The 24175-nt window shown below is 48.3% G+C and overlaps 17 protein-coding genes across 17 annotated transcripts; 7 read left to right on the top strand and 10 right to left on the bottom strand.

Moving 5' to 3' along the window:
• Positions 1-170: 170 nt before the first annotated feature.
• Positions 171-2327, bottom strand: DHR2 (RNA helicase; the record flags this gene model as incomplete). Its single annotated transcript, XM_037284977.1, has 1 exon — positions 171-2327. One exon carries the CDS (start codon positions 2325-2327, stop codon positions 171-173), a length of 2157 nt encoding a protein of 718 aa, XP_037140873.1.
• Positions 2328-2543: 216 nt separating this feature from the next.
• RIM9 (Rim9p) lies at positions 2544-3224 on the top strand (the record flags this gene model as incomplete). Its single annotated transcript, XM_037284976.1, has 1 exon — positions 2544-3224. The coding sequence occupies one exon, from the start codon at positions 2544-2546 to the stop codon at positions 3222-3224; it is 681 nt and encodes a 226-aa protein (XP_037140872.1).
• Positions 3225-3350: 126 nt separating this feature from the next.
• On the top strand, positions 3351-5099 carry AEP1 (Aep1p; the record flags this gene model as incomplete). Its single annotated transcript, XM_037284975.1, has 1 exon — positions 3351-5099. The coding sequence occupies one exon, from the start codon at positions 3351-3353 to the stop codon at positions 5097-5099; it is 1749 nt and encodes a 582-aa protein (XP_037140871.1).
• Positions 5100-5220: 121 nt separating this feature from the next.
• Positions 5221-6807, top strand: KAR5 (Kar5p; the record flags this gene model as incomplete). The annotated part of the gene is made up of 1 exon (XM_037284974.1): positions 5221-6807. The coding sequence occupies one exon, from the start codon at positions 5221-5223 to the stop codon at positions 6805-6807; it is 1587 nt and encodes a 528-aa protein (XP_037140870.1).
• A 10-nt stretch (positions 6808-6817) lies between these two features.
• SMY1 (Smy1p) lies at positions 6818-8734 on the bottom strand (the record flags this gene model as incomplete). The annotated part of the gene is made up of 1 exon (XM_037284973.1): positions 6818-8734. One exon carries the CDS (start codon positions 8732-8734, stop codon positions 6818-6820), a length of 1917 nt encoding a protein of 638 aa, XP_037140869.1.
• A 262-nt stretch (positions 8735-8996) lies between these two features.
• Positions 8997-10175, bottom strand: VMA5 (H(+)-transporting V1 sector ATPase subunit C; the record flags this gene model as incomplete). The annotated part of the gene is made up of 1 exon (XM_037284972.1): positions 8997-10175. The coding sequence occupies one exon, from the start codon at positions 10173-10175 to the stop codon at positions 8997-8999; it is 1179 nt and encodes a 392-aa protein (XP_037140868.1).
• A 198-nt stretch (positions 10176-10373) lies between these two features.
• Positions 10374-11833, bottom strand: TEF4 (translation elongation factor EF1B gamma; the record flags this gene model as incomplete). The annotated part of the gene is made up of 2 exons (XM_037284971.1): positions 10374-11404; positions 11629-11833. 2 exons carry the CDS (start codon positions 11831-11833, stop codon positions 10374-10376), a joined length of 1236 nt encoding a protein of 411 aa, XP_037140867.1.
• Positions 11834-12292: 459 nt separating this feature from the next.
• Positions 12293-13549, top strand: RRP14 (ribosome biosynthesis protein RRP14; the record flags this gene model as incomplete). Its single annotated transcript, XM_037284970.1, has 1 exon — positions 12293-13549. One exon carries the CDS (start codon positions 12293-12295, stop codon positions 13547-13549), a length of 1257 nt encoding a protein of 418 aa, XP_037140866.1.
• A 205-nt stretch (positions 13550-13754) lies between these two features.
• Positions 13755-16388, top strand: SOV1 (Sov1p; the record flags this gene model as incomplete). Its single annotated transcript, XM_037284969.1, has 1 exon — positions 13755-16388. The coding sequence occupies one exon, from the start codon at positions 13755-13757 to the stop codon at positions 16386-16388; it is 2634 nt and encodes an 877-aa protein (XP_037140865.1).
• A 28-nt stretch (positions 16389-16416) lies between these two features.
• Positions 16417-17721, bottom strand: UBX4 (Ubx4p; the record flags this gene model as incomplete). Its single annotated transcript, XM_037284968.1, has 1 exon — positions 16417-17721. The coding sequence occupies one exon, from the start codon at positions 17719-17721 to the stop codon at positions 16417-16419; it is 1305 nt and encodes a 434-aa protein (XP_037140864.1).
• A 142-nt stretch (positions 17722-17863) lies between these two features.
• AVO2 (Avo2p) lies at positions 17864-18952 on the top strand (the record flags this gene model as incomplete). Its single annotated transcript, XM_037284967.1, has 1 exon — positions 17864-18952. One exon carries the CDS (start codon positions 17864-17866, stop codon positions 18950-18952), a length of 1089 nt encoding a protein of 362 aa, XP_037140863.1.
• Positions 18953-18974: 22 nt separating this feature from the next.
• Positions 18975-19319, bottom strand: HOT13 (Hot13p; the record flags this gene model as incomplete). Its single annotated transcript, XM_037284966.1, has 1 exon — positions 18975-19319. One exon carries the CDS (start codon positions 19317-19319, stop codon positions 18975-18977), a length of 345 nt encoding a protein of 114 aa, XP_037140862.1.
• Positions 19320-19474: 155 nt separating this feature from the next.
• On the bottom strand, positions 19475-20482 carry MDH1 (malate dehydrogenase MDH1; the record flags this gene model as incomplete). Its single annotated transcript, XM_037284965.1, has 1 exon — positions 19475-20482. The coding sequence occupies one exon, from the start codon at positions 20480-20482 to the stop codon at positions 19475-19477; it is 1008 nt and encodes a 335-aa protein (XP_037140861.1).
• Positions 20483-20639: 157 nt separating this feature from the next.
• Positions 20640-20981, bottom strand: SRX1 (sulfiredoxin; the record flags this gene model as incomplete). Its single annotated transcript, XM_037284964.1, has 1 exon — positions 20640-20981. The coding sequence occupies one exon, from the start codon at positions 20979-20981 to the stop codon at positions 20640-20642; it is 342 nt and encodes a 113-aa protein (XP_037140860.1).
• Positions 20982-21121: 140 nt separating this feature from the next.
• GPA1 (guanine nucleotide-binding protein subunit alpha) lies at positions 21122-22468 on the bottom strand (the record flags this gene model as incomplete). The annotated part of the gene is made up of 1 exon (XM_037284963.1): positions 21122-22468. The coding sequence occupies one exon, from the start codon at positions 22466-22468 to the stop codon at positions 21122-21124; it is 1347 nt and encodes a 448-aa protein (XP_037140859.1).
• Positions 22469-22871: 403 nt separating this feature from the next.
• Positions 22872-23612, top strand: CYT2 (cytochrome c1 heme lyase CYT2; the record flags this gene model as incomplete). The annotated part of the gene is made up of 1 exon (XM_037284962.1): positions 22872-23612. The coding sequence occupies one exon, from the start codon at positions 22872-22874 to the stop codon at positions 23610-23612; it is 741 nt and encodes a 246-aa protein (XP_037140858.1).
• Positions 23613-23704: 92 nt separating this feature from the next.
• On the bottom strand, positions 23705-23989 carry TIM10 (protein transporter TIM10; the record flags this gene model as incomplete). The annotated part of the gene is made up of 1 exon (XM_037284961.1): positions 23705-23989. The coding sequence occupies one exon, from the start codon at positions 23987-23989 to the stop codon at positions 23705-23707; it is 285 nt and encodes a 94-aa protein (XP_037140857.1).
• Between the last annotated feature and the right edge of the window lie 186 nt (positions 23990-24175).

The raw sequence follows: 24175 nt of genomic DNA, 5'->3' as shown, positions 1-24175 counted from the left end.
AAACGCTTGGCATTACACCGGGCGGCCGGGGGACCCTGCGGAGTTCTCTGTGCCGCGGGGCCTCCATCGCCCGTTTGGGAAACTGCCTCTCGGACAAGTGGGGCCTATAATGCAGAAAACCCCGATGATATCATAAGGCCACTTGTCCCACTTTGTATTTTGGGCCATTTTTAGACACTTTGCTCGTGTGACGCGACGGTCTGCTTGGCAACGGCGCCGAGACCGGCAATCTCCTGCAGCCAGGCGAGCTCGAGACGCGTCACGTTGCGCGCGTATCCCTTAGTGGTGAATAGGTACTCTGTGTACATTATGGCGGGACAGTGAGAGTTGAGGAACAGAAGAGACGATGGGTGTATGCTGATGGGTTCGCCGGTTAGCACTGTTCGATAGGATCTGTCTGGCATTCTAATGGCGGTGTTCTTGGCAAAACCGGTTAGGAAACATTTGACGATCCGGGCGATGTTCGTGTTTGTGTCTAGGGCTAGTTCGTTCTCCTCTTGTTGTGTCACATCGTCGTTAAATAGATGTTTGCAGTATGTTCTAAGTTGTTCCTTTATTTTAGCGATGTTCTTGAAGGCGCGGTGCGATACGCACAGCTGTTTGCACCATTCTACGCGCTCTTGCGGAGTGTGGATCTGGGAGGCGAAATCGAAAAGCTCTTTCATCATTATGAGGTCGCCGTGTCTCTTGCCGGCGCTGCATAGTGCGAGTCTCCGCTCATTCACTTCGTCTCGTAGCTCTGGAGGAGGGTTGAGTAGGAAGTTGTCGACGCTGAGACAGGCGACGATGTCGATCGCAGGCGACAGACACTTGATCTCATGGGCGTGGATTAGCACGCTGCTCATCTGAGGGGGCAGCGGTAGTAGCGCCATTTGCTTGCCTCGGGAGGTGATCTTGCCCGCCTCGTCCAGCGCCTGTAATTCGTAGAGCTGTTGGAGCGCCAGCACAAGAGCGTCCTTGCCCGGGTTTTCGAACCATGTCCAGTTGACGACGTCGTCGATGTCGTACCGCTTCAACATCAGAACAGGTGATGTGACGTCGCTTCGAGCAATCTCAGGCTCTGTTTGCAAGGGCAGTTGGTTGTAGTCGGCTTCACGGTACAGTCGGAAACACTTTCCCTCGCTTTCTCTGCCCGCTCGACCTGTTCTTTGCATCGCACTTGCCCTCGAGATCGGGACGGTGAGCAGGGTGGCTAGCCCAAGCTGGTGCCGCCACACCTTCACTTTGCGGAGACCGGAGTCTATCACGAACTTGACCCCGCTGATAGTCACTGATGTTTCTGCGATGTTGGTACTGAAAACGACTTTCCTCTTGAAACCCTTCACAGGCCTGAAGACCAGCGCCTGCTGCGCTGGCGGTAGCGCTGCATAAAGCGGCAGCGCTACCATTAGCGGAACAGCAGTGGTCTCACTAATACACGGTGAAATCTTATTCATGATGGCCACGGCCTTATCGATCTCTTCCTGACCGGGCAGAAAGCACAGGATATCTCCCATCTGCTCGCCTTGGTTGATCTGGCAGCAACAACGCACCATGCTATCGACTACGTCCTCACATGGCTGTCCTAAATAGTACTGATCAACGCTGAACTTACGTCCTTCAACGAAGAGGATGGGTGCGTTGTGGAAAAATGAGCTGAATCTCTCTGCCTGCAGTGTTGCTGACATGACGATTATCTTCAAATCAGGTCTAGGACCATCTATCAAAGACTTCAGGAACCCAAGGATCAAATCCGTTAGAACTGTTCTCTCGTGTGCTTCATCGATAACTACCACACTGTACTCCTTCAGATCACGGTGCATCATCGACTCCCTCAAGAGCATACCATCAGTCAGATACTTGAGACGAGTTTTCGAGCTCGTAGCGTTGTCAAATCTCACAGAATAACCGACCTGCTCTCCTACGTTGCAGCCATACTCTTGAGCTACTCGTGTGGCCAAATTTATCGCAGCGACTCGTCTCGGCTGGGTGACCGCTATGGCACCCTTGAATCGACCCGCGTAAAGATCGTCAAGCACAAATTGCGGAATCTGAGTCGATTTACCGGAACCTGTCTCACCGATAAGGATCGCAACTTGATTCTTCCGAATGTATTTCATGATCTCCTCCTTGTTCTGGTACACAGGAAAGGTCTGCCTGACCCGAAGTAGATCGTTGGCCTTTTTCTTGAGCTCATTTCTACTCAATGTCTGATTTTCAAGCTCATCTTCGTCATCTTGCTTGTTTTCCACAAACTGCACTACTTTGCTCTGAGATCTCTGGAATGGATGCACCTTCCGTCCTCTCTTTTGATTTTTGGGCAAAACTGAGTCCGCAGAAGTCTGCATAATGGATAAGGGAACAATTGCTCGACTAGATCACCCAGATCTTGAACCGCTTGCTCTGAGTGCTTTCATCTCATCTCATCTCATCGCGCTTTAGCTCTAATTTTTCAGTCATCATGTACGAGCAAACTAGAGACTTTAGACTTTAGTACCTTAACTAAGGCTCATCAGCCTGGTTTGATCAAGATAGTGAGGATAACACAGCGGTACAATGTGAAGATGCGGGTGATCATCACTGTGGTAGTGTTGACTACGGTATCATTGGTTTTCCAATTGCTGCCGGTGATCTCTGTGCCGATCACTAAGAGCTTGGCGCTATCGAACTTTCTTGATTCCGCGTATGGCGTGTTTGGCTGGTGCAACACTAATGTAGATCTCAATGGAACGGTATGCACACCTGCGGGAATCGGATACACAGACTTGAGCGTTGATATGTCGGGACGGAAAACCTTTCTCCCATCCATGGTGAAATACCCAGTGACAAAATTGCTAGTGGTTCACCCACTATCGTTGGCGTTCACGTCGATATTGTGGGTTATGATATTGCTGCTATTATCCCCCTCACTACGATCCTCCTCTGGATATCTGTTGGTTGTGGCGCTTTTCTCGCTGCCGACCGTTTTGTTCAGTTTGCTGTGCTTTCTGGTCGATATTCTCATTTTCATTTCGCATTTGAACTGGCCAGGATGGCTCATGTTGGCTGCCACGATCAGCTTGGCCATTTGCTGTTCGTTGCTGTGGACTCTGAGACGTTCCGTGTCCATAAAAAACTACGAAACTCTGCAAGCAAAAGAGAGGGCTTCATCAGTGGAAACATATGCCACAGCACAGATTGCACCGATAAAGACAGGCTCAATTACGGTCCATGAATCCTCAGTGCTCGAACCTGGTCTCTCATAACTAAGCGATGCGTTGTCGCTTTTGACGGAGCCTTTACATGTACCAACGCTAGAAGCGTCAAGTTCGGTAACATCTGGATCTTTCATCACCAATTGTCAAAGAAACCATCCCAACTGAACGGCCGAAATGAAGCCGTGCAGGATCTATTCTACTTGCAATGTACGTGGTGTACCGCGAAATCCACTCAAACACAGAATTGGCCCAAAACAAGGCCTTCCTTTATCAGTACCGTCCCCATCGCATATTGTTCACCCGTTTTACACCCCTAGCACTACAGAAGAGATAATTGCGTGTTCTACAGAAACTTTGCCAGCATTGCTGGATGGAAAACAGATCATGCCTTCCTTACTGAATGAAAAACCGGCCGGCTCGTATCACCTGGAAATGAGCTCGTTGAGATTTAAATGTGTGCGCGGAGTTGCAAACTGGCTAGAAGATTTCTCAGCCTTTGCGGGCTCTTCCTCTGAGCTGGATTACAGAGTCCTAAATCAGCAAATGACGGGCTTACTGCTGAAACCCAGCAAGTTAAGTAGGATGAAGCATCCTTTGATATCCACTTTAAAGGAGCTCTTTGCAGTTGAGAAAAGCCAGCAAATCAATCCGGCCACCCTGAATGCTATAGTTGAACAATTTATCAGCGATAGAGACTTGGGGGTCTTCAGCGAAGATATCTATTTGTACTTGCTTCAGCATCACGTCAATTCCACCGACAAAATTTTGACGATTATTGAATCAATAAAGCTGCACTTGGCCACGGATATTGATCAACTTAAAGTCATCGAGGAGCTCGTACTCCATCTTCTCGTCTCTCTCGAGAGGAACAAGTTACCAATTACTGAGAAACTAGTGACCTCTTTTGATGGCCTGCTTGATGCCATAAATAAGAGATTTCATGTACAAAATTGCACAACACACTTTCAGCCTCTGGTATGTGAAGAAATTTTAGAATATTACATCAAAATCGGGAACCTGAACGAAAGTAAAAGGATCATAAGCGGCCTGATTGCTAGGAAGTTCCTTCCAGCTGAATCAACGATAGTCAATTATCTCAAAGCCATCAATGATCAGCTGAACCTAGATAAAACTCCCAAGGGTTATTTGAGGGCCTTTGCATTAGTTTCTGATTTTCGACCAGCCGTTGAGCGGGCTCGCAACCCGTTGACTTTCACTTATTTGATACCCCTTTGCAGGCATATGTCTGAGGTGACAAGTCTACTTACTATGATAAAAAACTGTGAGAACGCGAAAGAGATACTGGATGTCAACCTAATTCCGTTCATACACAAGATTACTCATATAAAGAACGGCCCATCAATGAGATCCGCCAATCTCTGTTCTCTTTACCGAATGGCGTCAGCATTTTACGGCGACAAACTACCCGACAAATATTCAAAGGCTTTTCTGCTTTCCTTTGCAGACTTAAAAAACTATGTGATGATGGCGACCATCATGAAGAAGGACATTATTGCAATTTCCAGTGATTTCTTCAAGACGATTCTTTCCAAACTCGAAAAAAAGCAACTCAAGAATATCCCTTCCTCAATTGAGGGCTGTGACTTGTTCAAAGTGGATCTTTTCACAAGCTGCATGCTTCCTTTCTACTTTAGCCTGCCTCTAAAGGCCAAGCTGCAACTGATTTCGCAAATGAAAACGAAACTGATACTGGTTACAGTCCTTAAAGCGGAGCTGGCTCAGACAGAAAATTTGGAGCTAGATGTCATAAGGAAAATCTTGGTGCATGGTTTAAGCAATGACTTACTCTCTGACGTCCCAGCATCTGTTTGGGATAAATTCACGGCAGATACTGAACTAAACTCAGTTCTTCGAGAATCCGAGAAGGTTACAGCGCAAAAGCAGTCTAAGAAAACTATATAGCAGCTCGCCTATTCGTGAGCTAGCTCATAATGTTAGTTGCGTAGCGTGTTTGTCTGGCGACATGTCACACTTATGAAACATACAAGTCTAAATATATTCAAAACTCATAAAGACCTAAAGAATGCTCAAGAGTGTTCACATATTCAGTGCTTATGATATATCGATGACGATCTGCTCCATGCTATGGTTTTTAGTGATTGGCCTGCCCTTAGGCGAGAGTTACAGTCTAGATATCTCCAGCCAGCTCCAACAACGGTTCAGTGCGATAAACACCACTGACAAGGTATTAGCTAAGGAGTACTTGGAGGATAAGTTCCCGTTCCTCAAATCGCATTGCGTCACTGAAGCTTTGAAGTCCTTTTTGCCAATATGCTTGGAAAAAGGTATGGAATTCGTCGATTCAGCACTACGTGTTGAGGCCGCTGTTAAGCTGTCGATTTGTGAGTTCAAAGCATCCGGATTGGAACATATACCTAACAGTTGTGATTCGTGGGATATAGACTCCATGATGGACTGCATGATACGGCTGGAGTCCTCGGCTCAGTGGTGGACGACCTACAGTGGAAACTATCAGAGATTATCCAGCATATGCTTTGAGAATTCACTCCCTTACGAGAAACAGCAAATATTAGACCTATTTTTGAATGTAACCAGGATGTATAGCGACATCAGCGATGCATTAAGAGCTCAGGTTCAGGAAATAATCAGCAATACCGAGTCAGCCTCCAGAAGACATTTGGAAAATATGGCCAACATGTTTCAAGAATACATGGATGATTTCAGCCAAAGGGCAAAATCCAATGAAGAAGATATAGAAACCGAATTCATTGCCCACAAAGATAGGATGAAGGAATTGATTACTAGGGACTCAGTTGCATTCTTAGAGGAGCTTAAAAAAAAAGATTCGCAGCTTATCGAGAGTCTTGGGGATATCCTAATCACTACCGATAAAATAGCAACCGAGCTTAGCAGAATGGACATTACAAATGAGATCAACGATAAAAATCGGGCGGCTTTAGAAAAGTGGACGGAAGTGGACGAAATCGTTGAGAAGATATACGATGCGCAGATTGAAAATCACAATCGCATGGGTAAGCAATGGGAAGATTTCTTGGTCTTAGCCAGAGATGATATTATAACCATTTCTTCTGATCTGGCGAAGTCACACGCTCGAGCTTTTGAAGCACTGAATGACTACGACGATATGATAAAAGACACCATAATCCCGTCGATCGCCAACAGTGTCCTTTCGCCACTGCATGCCCTGAAGGAGCAGATTTTGTTTGACTGGCAAGAAACTGCCGAGTTAATTAGTGAAGATGTGACGAACTGGAATAACAGAGTGGCGAGTAGCTTTGAAGCAATCTCGCAAAACTTGAACAATACAATGGAAAAAGTAATAGACCTCGATAATAGAATTGCGAAGCTTCATGGCTTGTTCGCTCACATCCAAAAGGTCTTCGAGCTCATATTTAAGGCTTTCCAGCACAGCTCGATGATTTTTCTGCACCTCATTAGAAACCGATGGTTTTGGGTTCTTGCAATGCTAAGCTTTTGCATGCCTAAAACACTGAAAGTATTTCGTTCTGAAATACCTTTTCTAATGATTATTAGCGTAACGCAGCTAGCGCTAAAATGGTGCATGATACTAATCATGATCTTTATAGGTTCAAAGCTCGGCACGCTGATAGTATCGAACAATTCATAAGATGTGCATCTCATTTGCTATGGAAGCTTTCTGCATCACCGCTCACAGCATTCAAGTTGAGACCGTTTTTCAAAACTTTCGGCCTTGAAAGCTCCTGGGAGGTATTGGATCTCACACTGTCCACAGATGCCTGCCGCATAGCTCTGCTGTTGGTACTAGAATGGCCAAAGAGCCAAGAGCTCTTTCTAAACTGAGAATTTTCGTCAATTTGGGCCATAAAGCTGCCTGCGGATGAAGCCGATGATCTTCTATTTCGATCGTCGTGCCTCCCAACATTGTTAACGGTTAATAAACTTTCAAGACTTTCATTTTTTTCTAATCGTGTAGCTGCCAGGTTCTGCCACTTCTCGAGATCTTGCTTAAGGCTGAAGTTCGACGCAAGAACTTGCTTAAGCTCATCTTCGTTTTCTTGTAGCTGATGCAAAAGCTTCAAGTTCATAGCTTCTAGGGCTTGCTCTCTTGATACATTAAATTCGAGCTCAGATCTAAGATGAGCAGTCCGAGAACATTCGTTATCCAATTTCATTTGGAGCTGGATCACACTTTCACATTTCTCCATCAAGGTTTCTAATATTCTGGAATGCTCTTCGTCTTTAGTCTTTTTGCCATCGCTGTTAAGCAGCTGTGAAAGCGAATCAACTTGAGCTTTCAGGTTACTATTTTCAGTCAACAGAATATCTGATTGGATGTAATCTTTTTCTCGTTCCTTTCGCCTTATGAGAGTCATTTCGTTTTGAAGCTGCTCGATTCTTGATATGTAATTGGCACGCTCTACACTGAAGTCTTTCATTAGCAAATCAAGGATCTTTTTGGAGTTAAATCCAGACTTGTTCTGACTCACAGAGTTTTTGATAAGCCTCATGTTAGCCCCGAAATTCAGGCTTTGCAAAGTCTCTGCTTCATCCTCCTTCTTTGTTGAACATGTTAACAGCACAGTTGTTCTGTAATTACCGCCAATGACTTCCCTTAAAAGCTGCGTGAGGGAGGATTCCATATACGGAATTTGATGCTTGCTAGCGGGTGGCCTTGTATCACTGACAGTCAACTTAGAACCAGCTAAGGACCGAGCAACATTATCTATCGCATCCATTGAAATGTTTATTTTTCTGGCGTCTTCAGTACCCAGCGATGGACCGCTATCTTTATGAACTTTATCTGAACTTGCGAGATCGATCATTTGCAAGGTGCTTGCCTTTACTATCTCCTCGTCATTATTTCGTTGGTTAATGGAAAGCTTGATAATCACACTAGCTCTCGACGGCATTCGCTTCCCGCCACTATTCTGGTTGACTTTGGCTTTTTGTAAACATGATAGTGTCTCAGAGAGAGAAGATACGGTAACGCTTGACAGATCCTTGACGTGGAGAGTTGATTGATTCGAATCGGCACGCAATTTCAACGGCTTCCTACGATCCGGCAGAGCTAAAAGATCCCTTATTTCTTCACAATATACCTCCACAATACTCAGACTCAAAGTAAAGTCTACATTTCTTGCCTCCTCTCGAAGTATTTCATTAAAAAGCTGCTTAAACGTAGATTGTACCAGGCCATCATTCCCATCGCGGCCAAGCATTGCATGCGTCTTCCCAGACTCATTCTGTCCGTAAGCCATAATGGCAACATTGTATCCATCCAGAAGCTCCTTCACACTATCATTTACAATGGAATTACTGACTTCAATGGTCTCTGTTTCTATATCCTCGATCCCGTCGAAAACAAAAAGCTCCAGATCCTGACCTTGAATTGGCTCTGATCGCCTTGGACCTTCCAGAACGATGGTTTGAGAATCCTTCACTTTATATCGTAGCTGTGACATCTCATCTTGAGCTGGTTTAAGCTTTAAGAAAACCTTAATTGCACTATCACGATGTAAACCCGCAATTGAAGGAATATCGGCCGCTATCACCGAATCGGGACTCCACAGCATCGTGACGGTCCCTATTATAAAGTTGATAGTTTTACTTCCACCTTCTAGGTTTGACCTTGCAAACTTTTTAATTCGGAAGGGTCCTACAAGCACAAGTAATCAGCATACACAAAGGAAAATGAAAAATACGAAAACTGTAATGGCGTAAGTCGTCTTGACTTCTTTCCAAGATGCTGATCTGATTCTGGGACTTGTAACCTATCTTTCGAAATATCTGCCTGCTCAATTGGTCGTTCAGATGCCTAGCTGTCTCTATATCATGCTACAAGTTAATAACGTAAATAACAAATGGCTCATATTCAGTATCAACCAGTTGCGCATACTGATGCAAACTGGAATCTTGCTTGACGATTTTGCCCTGTTTATCTCTTGTAAAGGCATTTCCGCTTAAGAAACCGAACGCTTCAATGAGTTCAGCCTTGCATTTGGACAAGTTCTTTGGTGGCACAGCTATGATTTTAGTATTGAAATGAGGAGGCAAGCCGTAACGTAGTACGGACTCAACGTAAACACGCAGTGCCTTGATGTGGAACCAATTGATGAAGCAATCAGCGTATGCTGTCTTGGCCAGTCTAACCAGCTGGACACGAAGGGACTGCTCGAGACTAGCTGCCGAGTCATGTTCCCTTTTCAATTGATCGATCAACTCTTCCGAGTAATTGAACTCGCGGGGGATGAATTTTCTCTCCCTAGCCTTGGCAGAGAACTCTTGGACGCTCTTCTTGAACAAATGGACGTTGTAGAGTATGTACTCCGAATCCTGAGAGATGATACCTGCCGACCCTGGAACCACGTTGTTGGCCAGGGTCTCATACGATTTTTCAAAGTCAGATTTCAAACTTTTGGGAACTGCAATCAGAAGTGTGGTCAAGTATTCGGAGTTCATAATGAAATCTTCCGGTTTCACAACGTCATGCAATGATTTCACAGATAAATCTCCAGTCTTCTTTCTTTCTGCAGCTGCAAGGCTAGTTTTAGCATTGTTGTAGTTTGCGTAAGTCGCCCTCACGTCTGCATCCAACTGAGCCGCTTCGCTCGATATAAGCTCCATTAATTCTTTGATGCTGCTATCCAGCTTGAACTTTCGCGTTTGCCATTGGAAGTTCTCCAAGTATTCTGGCACTGGAACATTGTTTATAGGAACCGTCCTGTAGGCATTAGTGTTCGCCTGGGATAATCCGCCTAGAATTTCCACAATTTTAGCGATCGATCCACCGATCTGACTGTCATACTTTGCTAACTCTTCAGATTCCACTATCAAGCTATCCAAAGACCCAATTTTGAACTCTGGTATTTTAAAGTCGGAAACAAACGCTCTGCCGCCAATCAATCCCTCCTGCAGCCAGGCATCGGCACTTGAGTTAGGCGAGTTTGCGGGTTTCGTCTTCTCAGGCAGCGAAAGAAGGATAAAATCGTTCGCAGTATACAAAGCAGTGGACATCTCTCGTGAAGCAGTCACCAATCGTTGCCCGCAACAGGATTCAAATCGCAATTCGATAGTCTTTACAATGCGTTTCAGGGACTGCTGTTGTTGGTTGCTGACTGGCTGCTTTATTATCTCTTCCAGCTGTCATCCCGCACGACGAATTAAAAGACCATAAGCTCAAATGGTATTCGATTATACAATGCTACATTACGATCATTTCAACACTTTACCGTCGACGATTTCTCTGGATTCGCCATTGGCAATGACAGGCTTGTCCCAAGCCCACATGTTGTTGATGAATTCCTTGTCTTGTTCGTTGGATGGGTCCAACTTGGTGTAAGAGTAGGATTCCCAGTCTGGAGCGACGTCGAAGGCTGGGACGTTGTCCTGGCCTCTGATCATCATAGCACCGGTGATACCGTTGTTGTTGTTTTCACCGTAGACGACTAAACAACCGAACATGTACTTGGTGGAGGCGGACAATCTGTTGAAAAAACCACCGACCAAGTTGTTGGACATGAAGGTCAAAGTCAATTCGTCGTTGTACTTGTAGTCGACCTTCCAGATGGAGTATTCTTCAGGGTTGTAGTGCTCCCAGAACCATGGCAAAGCGACTGATCTGGTGTCCTCGTTGGAGTACTTTCTCTTCCATTCGTCTAGAACGAAAGTGGACTTGCCAAGAGCCTCTAGAGGATGTTTTGGCTTCTTTGGAGCAGCTGGCTCGGCGTCCTCTGGTTCTTCCTTCTTGGCGGCTGGCTTGGCTGGTTCAGCATCCTTCTTTGGCTTCTCAGCCTTTGGCTTCTTTGGTGCTTCAATTGTCTTTTCAGCAAATTTGAAGTCGCTGTATTCTTCTTTGAAGATTGGAGAAGCCAAAACGGTGTTGAACCATCTGGTCAAGTAAGGGTGTCTTTCCCTGAACTCAGGACCACAGATCATGCCAAGAGGAAGGGCCCAGGCGACAGCACCAACCAGATCACCAAGGGTGATTCTTTCAGCAGCCAAGTAGGTGAACTCCCTCAACCTCTGTTCGAAAAATTGAGCTAGCAGATCAAGTTCAGCAAGACTGGACTCAACCACCTTCTTGTTGTACGGCTGGCGGCCCAGAAGCACAAAGAGAGGGTTCATAAATGCGCTTGAGACCTCTTGGTTGGCAACAGAAGCCCATCTCAAGATATCAGCCTTCTCCTTGGCACTGCCACCTAGCAACGTCGTCTTCGCTTTTTCGTCACTCGCCAAAGAAACGACTAATCGGCTCGTTAGTAACTGGTCAAAGAACATCTACGCTGCAAGCCAAGTGCTGGTACTGTCAATCCAATCAATCAGAGTCAAAAATATCGACACACGAGTGGTTACCTTTTTGATACCCATTCAGACAGGGATAACTGTATAAAATTGAAATTTCTCATCATTTGCTTGAATATCCCGTCCAGCACTTTGCTCGCAAACCATCATATCAACGTAAACTTACAGTAATAAGCGATAGCAATCGTCTCGGTCAACTTGTATCCCTTGGCATCAACAAATGCTGGCATTTTTTTCAGTGGGAACAATTCCGCAAACTGAGCACTCTCCGCTGCATTGACAATTTCGATGTCAAGCTTCAAGTACTTAATCAAAGCTTTTACGAGTCTAACCCTTGGGGAGCGGCAGGCGTATAGAGTACCCACAGACATGTTTGGCAGCAGCGATTGAGAGCACAAACACTGGATAAATCAACGTAAGATCAAATATACAGAGATCTAAGTGGTTGCGAGTTCTGTATGCTGCTCATTCTTTTAACAGCCTCGAGGGCTCAGAATGAAAAATTTTCCCGTTACCCGGCACACAACCCACTCATAAACGCTGTTAGGTCTTCAAAGCAGCGTAAAGAACGGGGCAAAAGCAGCGACCGCTGGTCAATGGCGCGTCAGACAGCTTGCAATCGATGGTCAAGCCATTTGACGAGCCTCCAGGTGGCAGAGCGCCAGCTTGCTCGGCTTGGCTCTGAAATTGGATGCGAAACCGGCCGTATCACGTGACTGAAAAATGTACGATGCCCTGCCATATAGAAAAGTTTTAGGCGATGAGCTGCTAGAGATGGGATGCGATGAGGTGAAGTGTTGGCTCGTGTGCTGGGTTCTAGGTGGGTTGCGATGTCTAATACGCTGGAGGAGCGGCTGAGGTCGAATTCGAACGCTTTTGAGGGGCTGCTTGCCCTTATTCCTGCCAAGTACTACTACGATGACAAGACACAGGAACAGTGGAAGGCAAAGAAGAAAAGCAAGAGCCAGGCCAGGGAGGATAAGGTCAAGAAGTTGGATCCCGACCAGATGGATGATGAAACATTGAGCAGTTTGGAGGTGATGAAGAAGAGAGAGAATAACGCCAAGCCCGTCAGTCTGCCCGGCGAGAAATTCAAGTTGAAGGAGGCTGCAGCGGCAATTGAGGGGGCCGGTGAGAGTAGCACGCCGGAGAGGGACTCTGCGGAGGAAGACGGGAAGATTGGTGTGATTTTCGATGACGAAGGTAACGAGGTGGCCCCAGAGGCTCCGGCAGGTGAGGAGCCGCAAAAAGACGCCAAGAAGCAGCCAGAAGGTGGAAGCAAGAAGAATCTCGACGCCCTGAGGTCTAAACTGCAGGCTAAGATCCAGGAACTGAAGGAGAAGAGAAAAGCTCCCGGTACAAAGGTGAAGGGAGCGCCAAGCTCCAGAGAAGCGATCCTCGCAGAGAGGAAACGGAAGCTGGAGAACAAAAACCGAAGACAGCGTCAGCAGCAGGACGAGGAGGAGCCCAATGGAAGCGACAACAGCGATTCTGACGATGATGGCGACTCTGACAACCAGATGGATGGCGAGAGCGATAGAAAGAGACACAAGGCAGCAGATGACAACATAGCAAGTCAAGTGATGTTCCAGAATATAATATTCGATGACGGCGATGCAGTCGCTTCGAACTTGCAAAACCTGAGAAGGACCGCGAAGAAGAAAGGGCCCGCTAATAACGACGTGAGGGCTCATCTCAAGCTGGTTGAAGCCAAGAAGCAGAAACTGGAGTCAAAAGACGAACTAGAGCAGATCAAACTGAAAGAGAAAAGCAAGTGGCAGCGTGCCACACTACAGGCTGAGGGTGTAAAACTGAAGGATGACGAAAAACTACTCCGTAAGGCCTTGAAGAGAAAAGAGGCCAAAAAGAGGAAATCCGCTTTAGAATGGAAAGAACGCCAGAAGAGCGTAGCGTCGACGATAGCTGAGAAGCAAAAGAGAAGAGAGGAGAACCTGAAGATAAGAAGGGAGAATAAAGGTGTAAAGAGGTCGAAGCAGCAGAAAATGAAGCGCAAGTTTACTGGCACAGCAGGCTCCAAGAAAAGAGCCGGTTTCGAGGGTCGTTTGAAAAGTGGGAAGAAAAAATAATTGTATCTTAAATTCATGTGTAGTATCTAGCGGGATCAAGTCAATAACTAGTAACCTTGTATCCTAGCGAGGTTGTTTCTTGCTTCGGTTGGCCATTCTTATTTACTGGCGTTGAAAGAGGTGTCGCCTCGCTTCAAAAATACCTGGCATCAGAGATATCAGAAAGGTCATCGCGACAGGTAACTCAAGGGTTGATGGTTTAAAGATGATGAGATCGACTCATTTGGCTCTCCGATCTCTGTTGAGAACTAATGTTCGCTTTTATAGGAAAAGAGGACCGTCGACCAGCCATATAACTGCGTTGAAGAGCAAGAAGCTGCTGCGAGATGAGAGGAGCTCGAATCTGAACGGAAATGGATTGAATGAAATGCAGAAAGGATTAAGAGGCCTGGAATTTGAGGAACTTGATGTTGAAAAATCCTTAGAAGATGTCATGCTTGGCTACTTTGAGCGGGCCAGTTCCACTTTTAAGCGGAGCTCTAGCAATTTCAAGAGTCTAAAGAAACAGTTGACCGCAGAAGGCGTCACTGACGATGATAAAGCCAACGTTCTGTTTAGTTATTTGCTTCAGGAGGCTAGTTTGGAAATCAAGCGATTCGAAACCATGAATAAGGAACAGTTGAGGGCTTTGCGCGAAACAAGGAGAGATGATATGCTGCATGAAAGAGTAGACTCTGAAAAAGAATTGGAAGCAGGCTTAGTTTCCAGTTTATTTATGCCATCTTCAGAGAATGAGACTTATCTTATGAGCTTGGATTTGATATACGAGATCTTGACTGACCTCAATAACAAGAAAAAGCCTATCGGATCTAAGGTTTTATCGATAGAGCAACTGGTGGAAGCCTTTGAACTAGCAAAGATTGTACCGATCGAGGGAAGGCGGAAACGGGGCATCTTTCTGGCGGGCAATCTGATTTATGCCCGCGGTAACGTCAGGATGGATCCAGTCAATGAGTCTTTCTACATCGAATCACTTGTGAATTATGGCCTGTACAGAAAAGCATACAATCTCTTTGAAACTAATAGGGAGAAAGTCGATGAAAGATGGTGGTACGAAATGGGGATGATGGTAGCATTGCGGGCAAATTACTTACAAAAATTCGAAAGATTACTGGCTATGTTAGACGAAAAGTTTCCTGGTTATCCATATGTCAGTCCTAGGATTTTAAAACTGGCCATAAAGAAGAAACTATTTTTAAGAGACTTAGGAAGCGCCAATGCTCTAACAACAAGACTTTTGGATATAGTTACCACCTTTGGCTTGAATTCCAGTCAAGACAGAGCACAGAAGACGGTTGATTTTGCTTCAGAAGACGAGGCGGATATGTATCTCAACGAAAGAGAACTACCTACCAGTTATGATCTTTTGACTGTTGCAGATTATCACCTTTTCAGGAAGAATTTCAATACAGCATACAAAGTTATGGCAACGTACTTAGATAAAGTTGGAAATTCCGAATTAGGATACCAGTATTTCGTGGTACGCATGAAATTAAACCTATTGAGAGATATTAAATCTCTGAAGAGCTCACTCCAGACTCATATGTCTCCAGAAATTGCCGACTTTTGCCTGGAGAAGCTTCAGAATACTTTTGATCGCATTGTGAAAGAGGCCAATGTTGATAATTCGATGTGTCAGGATTTGTTGTTTGATAGCATAGACTCACTTGTCAAAGATCCGTTGCTGACCAAAACGGTTGAAGGCCTTATAGTATCATCTTTGAGAGATAAAGATTTACTTTCACCCTCCAAGAGCTTCCACAGCGTGCTTAAACTTCTATTGGCTTCTGGACGAGAAGCAGATGCAATGAAAGTGCTCTCCAGTATGGAACAAGCTTCAAAACAGTGTGGACAACATAAGGCTGGCTCGAATGAACACTTCTTCTCCGAAGCAAATGCTCATCACTACGCGGAATTTATTGAGTATTATGCTCTGCAGGCGGTGAGACGTAGGAAACAGCGGGAGGCATATCAAAAGAAAGTTTCCCAGATATTGGATAGGATGAGCTCTCTTGGTGTGCCTTATAATTCTGTCTTTCTGAGTAAGCTGCTGATGTTTTATAGACAGTCTGATGATTTTGAGAACTCTTTCACTTTGATCAATCGCATCCTGGAAGAGAAAAGAGTACAGAGTAACCCTCCAGATGCGGACAGAACTAGCTTTTACAATCGTCGCGATATAACAAGGGGCTTATACGCCGAAATTTGGAAGCTCTGTTCAAGTTATTACTACGTTTTTGCTCGGGAACTGCATACTGTCGAGATGAAATCGAACTATGGAGTTTGGAAGGAGAACGCTTCAAAAATTGTTAAAGCCACTAAAGTACATCCGAATTTCTCGATAAGAACACTGTTCCGCACTATGGTCAACGATGATAATATTTTACCTGATGAGCGTATGTACTTCACAATTTTGGTGACTTTCATGAAGAAAAGAGATTGGCAGGCCATCCCCGGTATCCTGGCAGCAATGATAGAGGTACACGGTCTCTCATTTCCTAAAAACTTATCGGATTATCTGAGGAAAGGATTGGACAGAGAGCATATAATGCTTGAACGGCGACAGCTTAAGGGCCGGGCTACTCTTGATCAATTGACAGGCGCGGAACCTGGCTTTTCTGATCAGCTACCAAAGAATAATTTCGGACCTGAGGGCACAGTTAAAGAGATCAATAACTATAGTAAACTGATAGAAGACATTTTGTTGCTGCAGAAACAAAAATATCCAGACGATAAAAATTTCTTCCTTGTTTCGGAGGCCTTGGAAGAACTGCAGTTCTCGCCTTCGAATATGCAAGAATTGATAGATAATGTACATAGTAGGGACTCAGTCATATAAGTAGCATCTTCTTTTTCGAAAGATTCAACTATTTTTTGTTCAGCCTGAGCCATTTTGGTACGTTTTCCATTTTTGATGCTTGCCATGAAGGTTTGGATTTCGTTTTAGTTTTCAAACCTACGCCATTTGTATCTGCTCTATGGTTGATTTGGTCCAATCGGATATCGTCGGCCTCCCCAAGTTGTTTTGCCTGTTCCAAGACAGCGTTACTGAGGTAGGGACCTTCTTTGTCTGACTTGAACACCAGCAGTGTTTTGGAGCCAAAAGCCAGGTCGTCTACCAATTTTCTCTCATCCCTAGGATATGTAATGTATGGATGAGGCTGGGATAACGTGAACTCTGAATGTTCCGGTAATATCGATTCCGAAACGACTTTATAGACTGTGTCCATATTTTCGTCTGGCCTAAAAGTAACCTCGATGTGATTGAGATCAGGAAACCGAATCCTGACAACGCATTCGGTGACTGCACGCTTGTGAACTTCTTCTCTTGCCTGGCGAAGCCGTTTCGATAGCAAAGGCCCACCAAGGTTACCTCTTTGTTTCGAGAGCATTTTTTGATATGCTCTTGCCTCATCCACAGTCATTTCGTAATCATCATCATTTTCCACCTCGTTATGCACCTTGGATGTGATCGACGTTTCTGGTGGTACAAATGCTGACACTTTGTGCAAGCTCTGCTTCTTGCCGGCTGGTTCCTCGGTATCAAGAACAGGAGTTCTGTCATCGACGTTTTCCTCAGTCTCCGGGACGGGAGTTCTGTCGTCGACGTTTTCCTCTGCTGTCGATTGTTTATCTGTTGGTGGCAGCTGAGTTGGCTCAGACGGAGCTTTCGTTATCAACCTCAGAAGCACAGAATCCTTAACTCCAAGATCAGCAAGATGCAATCCCCTGAGCTCGGCGTACGGAATGGTTTTGGAGACCACTTGTAACTTGGATTCAAGCAGGTTTATGGACCAGCCATGCTTCGATGCAAGGATATCCAGCACATCTCTCAGATCTGCTGTGCTCCTGATTGTTTCTATCACTGTAGGATGGCCCATAACCTGCAACTTTATCCTAACGGACGCTATCTTGTTCGCTGTCACCGTGGGATCACCTTCCTTCAGTTCTAACTTGACTCCGGGACTCAGGTTAAGGAACCTCCAGGGCAGATCCAACGTCACTGGCTTCTTATCATGCTCCAGGATCCATTGAGTCTTGGGTTTTGACGACTCACTTTCGATCAGTCTAAAGTGGCTCAGACTTTCTGATAGGACATCATTCATCACAGTGTTTGGTGTCACCTTAACCCTGAACGACGAAAACTTATAATTAACCGATACAGTAGCCATCTGACGAGACGTCGTTAGTGCAGTTCAGTCGCTTTTGTCATCTAATTGTAGTAAGACTCCTGTTTAAATCCGAAGGATGCGCGATCTCTTCAACTAGCCTTACACACACTTAAGGAAGTGAAGCCCAGGGCTGGCTGTGTTGATGCTTGGTGATCCATCGGTGAGGCTGCGGGAGGCAGTCATTGAAGGAAACCTGCTGATAGTGAAGAGGCTGCTTCGACGATTCCCCGAATATCTGACAAACGTGGATCCATCCAACGGCTGGTCGTCGCTACATTATGCCTCATACAATGGAAGATATCTGGTGTGTGTTTATCTAATTCAGCTGGGACATGACAAGCAAGAACTAATGACGACTTTCAAGGGCAACACTTGCGTCCATCTGGCGTTGATGAACGGTCATGAGCAAACCACACACTTGCTGCTACAGCACTTCCCCCGATTCATCGACCGGCCCGGAGAGCATGGAAGAACTCCAGTGCACATTGCATGCATGCGCGACCACTACCAATGTCTAGGGCTGTTGATGGGAGTTGGCGCCAAGCTGAATGTCCAAGACGACGGTGGAGACACCCCACTCCACATATGTCTACAGTATGGCAGCATAAGCTGCATGCGGATACTGGTGTTTGATGGCAGGATTGTGGGTGACAACGTCAAGAATAACTACGACCTAAGGCCTAGCGACGTGGCTGAGACGTTTGATCTCGCCAAGGTGTACGCCAAGATGCTGAAAGATGCCCAAGTGCCCGGTGTGCTGGGAAAGCCGAGCTACAGCTCCTTCCGAACGCCCGTTCTGGCCTCCAAGGGCGTTTTTGACGACGGTCCATCTCCGGTCTTGACGATGAATTCGCCATACTCGCTCTACTCGCAACCGGCTCCAACGCCGCAACTGCCGAGAATCCCGCCTAGTCGCAGGCCCTCCACGACACGCAGCAACAAGTCTCCTGGCGCCGGCGCCCCGCTGCCGTCGAGACTCGCATCGAAAGATTCCTCTCTTTCCGCTTCAAGCTCCTCGCTGCATAGAAAGCCCACAAACATCACCAGATCGTCCGCGGAGGCATCGCCGTCAAAGAATGAAGACGCACCCGCGCCGGACGACAACGCCTCAGACGCAAACCCTGAAGCCAGCGCTTCGCCGCTGGCAGGATCGCCCAGAAACGAGCCGCGAAGAAGAGTGTCCCTGTTGAACATCCCGATAACAAAACTACGTTTACAAGGGTCCCAGTAGCTGCCGCCACTGTTTGGTCCCGTTATATATCTATTCCATCGAAATACAAAGAGTAATGCAACTTGCAGCCCGGATTGAATTGGACACCGCAGGAGGGACACCGCAGGTCCCCGGCACCCACATACTCATCAAACGTCATCTCAAGCTGGCACACTCCACAGAGAACCACCTTCGCCAGTCGGTCCCGCTTAACATGGTAGCGCCGCACACTGTGTCCACGTGACTCGAGATCCTCTTCGTGGCAGCTGAAGCACGCATAGTACCTATCGCAGCATTTGAACCTGAGCGCGACCACGTCCAGCACCGAGTGCCAATGGACGCACCTCGACTGATCATCAATTAACTGGCCGTGAACCTGTATGCCCATCGCCCGCCTGCTGCTGGCCACTGCAGAAGCCTACGCCCAGGCTGTCGCGCTGTGATATCTGCCCGCTGGCACCCTTACACCCAGAAAAACTAAGCGTAGGCGGCTATCATCAAACTTGCGAATAACTAACTACAGGCGATACTATAAACTCGACTCTATTTCTTCTGCTCTGCGAACGCCACGCCCTTTGCGATGTTCTTCTTCAAGGTCTCGTTGCACTTGGCCAGCAGTTCCTCCTCCTCGGACGAGATCTCGCCGATCGAGTGCACTTTCTCTACACCCTGAGGGCCCAGTGTCACGGGCGACGCAAAGAACTCGATGCCCTCAGACTTGTACAGCGGCGAGTCCACGTAGGCGGGCTCGATCACGTCGCGCTCGCCGGCAAGACCGCACAGCACCGCGTTCGCGAACTTGGCGCCCGCCTGCGCCATCGACAGCGTAGCGGACCCCGCACCGTTCTTGGCCTTGACGACCTCGTCACCGCCGAACTGGATGCGGTGCACGAGTGCATCGCGCTGCTCGCGCGTCAGCTCGTGGTGGCGCGTCTGCGACAGCAGCGGGATGATGGTGATCCCGGAGTGGCCGCCCACCACGTTGACGTGTTCGCGCGTGGGGTCGGTCCCGGCGACCTCGGAGATAAACCGGGACGCGCGGATCGAGTCGAGCGTCGTGACGCCAAACAGCTTGCGCGCGTCGTACACGCCCTTGGCCTTGAACACCTGCGCCACGATAGGCACGGTGGAGTTGACCGGGTTCGAGATGACGAGGATCGCCGCCTTCGGAGCCTCCTCGGCGGCTGCGGAGGCCAGGTCGTGCACGATCCCGGCGTTGATGGCAAACAGATCGTCCCTAGTCATGCCGGGCTTGCGGGGCACGCCCGCGGGGATTAGCACCACGTCGGCGCCCTCGAGGGCGCTGTGCAGCGCGTCGGGCTCCTCGGGAGCAAACCCACGCACAACGGAGTTGGTCGGGATGTGCGACAGGTCCGCGGCAACGCCCTTGGCGCCCCTCAGGTCGTACAGTCTGAGATCCGTGACCTTGTGGTTCAGCTTGAGCAGCAGCGAGAGCGGCTGGCCGATCCCGCCGCCGGCGCCGAGCACGGTCACTTTGTAAGGATTGACTCTTGTGGTGGAGAATGCGCGTCTGGCGACTCTGTTAAACATTGTTGCTTCCCTTACTGGGGCCGGGTCTTAGAAGCAGATTGCCCCGCTCATGTCTACATCTGCGTATATATATGTATTGGGCACCAATGGAGAAACCCCCTGGTGCGCCGCCGTTTTAACCGCGCAGTGCGTGACCCGGCGCCGACTCGGCGCCGGTTCACTCGTCGTCGATCACAGCGAGCGACGAGCCTAGATACAGCTCCAGCTGCTGGCGCGTCGCGGGCAGAATCTTGCAACGTACCAAGGGATCCCCGTTGGTGGCTCGTGCGAGACGATCGTATGCTTGCAGACGGTGGCAACCGCCAAACGCAAAGTTCACCACGCTACCTTTGCTGTTCTTCATCTGGAGCACGTCTACCGGAGGCAGTTCCGCGTTTGTTTTGAGCGTGGTCTCCATGGAGTCGATCTTGGGTTCGTCTAGCACGGGTGCAATGGGTCTCTTGATCTGCGAGAGCGGGATCTCGGAAACTTTGTGTAGGTTCTGCGTTTGCAGCGACATTTAGTGGATCTTGCTTGCTTTGCTTGCTTTACTTTGGTACGACTCGTTGTTTGTCGGACGTGCTTGTTGGAGCGCAACGGTTTATATATGTTGTGTCGTTTGTGGGCTGGAAGCGCCGCGCCTTAGTAAGGCGCGCGCGTTCAGATAATTCCAGACTTCTTGAGATTCTGCTGTGTAATCAGATCGGTGACCGCGGTGAGCACGAACTTCATCGTCTGGGTGTCTGTGGCACACGTTCTCTTGACGTAGATGGGCTTGTTGCTGTTTCTGTTGAGACTCAGGAATATGTTCTCGAAGTACTGGATGCCCGCTTCGACGTCGCCGACGCGGCCCTGGAAGTCCGGGAAGTACTTGCGGATGGGCATCCGCTTCACCTTCTCCTCGAAGATGTCCATCTTGTTGAGGAACAGGATGAACGGCGTGTCGCGGAACCACTTCGAGTTCACCAGCGTGTCGAACAGCATGATCGACTCGTGCATCCGGTTCACGCGCTCGTCTTCGAACAGCATCTGGTCGTACTCGCTCATCGCGAGCACAAACAGCACCGCGGTGATCCCCTCGAAGCAGTGGATCCACTTTTTTCTCTCGGACCGCTGTCCCCCGGCGTCCAGCACCCTGAACTTCGACGACCCGATCGTGAACTCGCTCTCGGTGATGCCCGTGGTCTTGATGCGGCCCTTCAGGATGTCCTCGTCCGAGCAAACGTAGTCCGGACGAGCAAAGTTGTCCAGATGGTCGAAATAGTACCCTGCGGAGCCCTCGAGCTGGAACTCGTTCGAGCGCGCGTAGCACTGTCTGATGCCGCGGTCCCTTGTCCACAGCTGCTTCATCGCCTGTGCGATTTCCTCGTTCGAGCACTCCCGCTGCGGCTGCGGCTGCTGCTCTTTGATGAACATCTGCCCGTCGGCGGTCCCGTCCTCCAGGTTCTTCGAGATCTCTCGCAGGTCCAGCGTGCTGCCCGCAGGCCGCACCGCGTCCTCGGGGTCGAACGCCCTCGCCACCCCGGTGCTCTGCACCCTTCTCTTGGTCTCGTACCGCTCCGAGTACTTCAAGACGTAGTCGCTCAGAAACTCCGACCCTCCCGCTACGCCCGCATCGATAAACTCCAGCGCCTTCGCCTTGAGCAGAACCCGCTTGCATTCAAACAGCTCCGGGTGCCGCATGGGATCGTCGCAGTCCAGCGCGATCCCCAGCTTCCTCGCCTGTATCACCAGGATCTTCATCGACTGTATCGCGTCCGCCCATATCACCTGCGTGTACTGCAGCCGCTCCTGGTGCGTGAACCCGCCCTTGTGAAGCAGCCTCAGCTGCTTCAACACCGTAGACTTCCCGGACTCGCCGGCCCCGAGCAACAGCAGCTTGATCTCGTTTCTGCTCTTCTGCTTCTCCAGTTGCATCGACCGCTCGATCGAGTCGTTGGCCCGCTGGCCCTGCAGGAACGGATCGTTCTCGTCCTCGGCCAGATTGCTGCTTGCTGCACACCCCATCGCTCACTCACCGCTTTCTTGCCAGTTCGACGCTAGTACAAGAGTGCCAGACTCCGCTGCTCCCGTCACCGCAGCACATATAGTAATCGCACCGACCCGTGGGCCCTGTCTTGGTGTTTCAGCATCGTCAATGGGCGTGGGTTTACGGCATTCTTGCAGTTTTTGGGGCCTACTTCATCAAGAACCGCTCGATCAAACGGAAACTTGCAAGGAAGCAGCGTGAGCTCGATGCCGAGCGCTGCTGATGGTCTGGCTGCCGGATAGCCGTCCCAGCTTCCTCAATGCTAGCAGTCGCTGCTCATCTCGACGGCTGGTCCGTTTCATATATATGTTGGAGGTGTCATTGTGTACGAAGGTTCTCATGATAGCTATATGATAGATATAGAAGTGAGCTGTGGCAGTGATGAGTACGGAAGTCGAGAGCGTGGTGAGTATGGCGGATCCGCAAGACGAGGAGGGCTCGAAATGCCCGGTGGACCATGAGGCTAGACAGGTCTGGCTGAAACAGGCGGAAGAAGCGGATGCTGGGAAGGAAAAGTGTCCGGTGGACCACAGTGCAAGGTCTGTGTGGCTCAAGCATGCGTCTTCGGCCGCTGAAGACGTGGAATGCTCGTCTGACGAGCTGCCGGAGAAGCCCGTGTACCATACTAGCGTGAAGTTGCCGGAGGAGCGCGAGATATCGTCGATTCCGAGGACCGGCACGGGAGCCAATTGGGTGTATCCGTCGGAGAAGCAGTTTTTTGAAGCTATGTTGCGTAAGAAATGGGATCCCAGCTCTGACGACATGAAAACTGTGGTTCCCTTGCACAACTCGGTGAACGAGCGTGTATGGAACAGCATAAGGCTGTGGGAGAAGGACCAGGGCGGCGAGGCCTGCGGTGGCATACAGCTGACAAGCTTCAAGGGCGACGCCAGGAAGCTGACGCCGCGGGCTTGGTTTAGGAGCGCCCTCCTGGGCTACTCTAAGCCGTTCGATAGACATGACTGGACCGTGGACAGGTGCGGCAAGACGATCGATTACGTGATAGATTTCTACCACGAGGACAGCGAGACGCTGGGACCCAACATATATCTGGATGTGAGGCCTAAGCTCAACTCGTTCGAGGGCGTTCGCTTGCGTGTTTGCAAGTCGCTCGGCCTTTGAGGCGGCGCAAAAGAACTACCTGTAAATAGGCATCGATTAACATAGTGATTATTTGTATATATACATGAGAAATGCGTGCAAGTTCTGGTCTCCTAGACTCTGCCAGCAGCATTGAAATGTTGTCCCATCTGTTGCATATGCTCGCCGACCTTGACATTGGTCTCGAAATATTTGGCAACACATCTGTCTAGACAGTTGGACTCGTTCTTATTCAGTTCGCCCTCGCTGTATGCCGCAGTGATGCACTTCTTGTGACAGTTATCTACCAATTTGTTGAACATATCAGTGACAAGGTCTAGTTCTGCCTCGGCAGCCTGAATTTTTTGTTGCGAAGAAAGTTGTGGTTGAGCATTGCCTCCGAAACCCAGGAAAGACATAGTACTTTATTTTATCCTCAAGCGTTACAATACGTTACATTACTTGTACCAAGCCAGCTATATACTTATCGTCAAATCACTTATAAAGAGAGCTTGATTGTAGAAAACTTTTCAAACTTCCCGTTACCCGGTTGGAATCGCAAACTCGGTGCTAACAGCAGTTTGATTGCAGTTCAGTTATTCAGA

This window comes from Torulaspora globosa, chromosome 7 (assembly GCF_014133895.1).
Source record: "Torulaspora globosa chromosome 7, complete sequence".
NCBI classification, from domain to species: domain Eukaryota; kingdom Fungi; phylum Ascomycota; class Saccharomycetes; order Saccharomycetales; family Saccharomycetaceae; genus Torulaspora; species Torulaspora globosa.
This window is presented reverse-complemented; position numbering and strand designations above follow the sequence as displayed.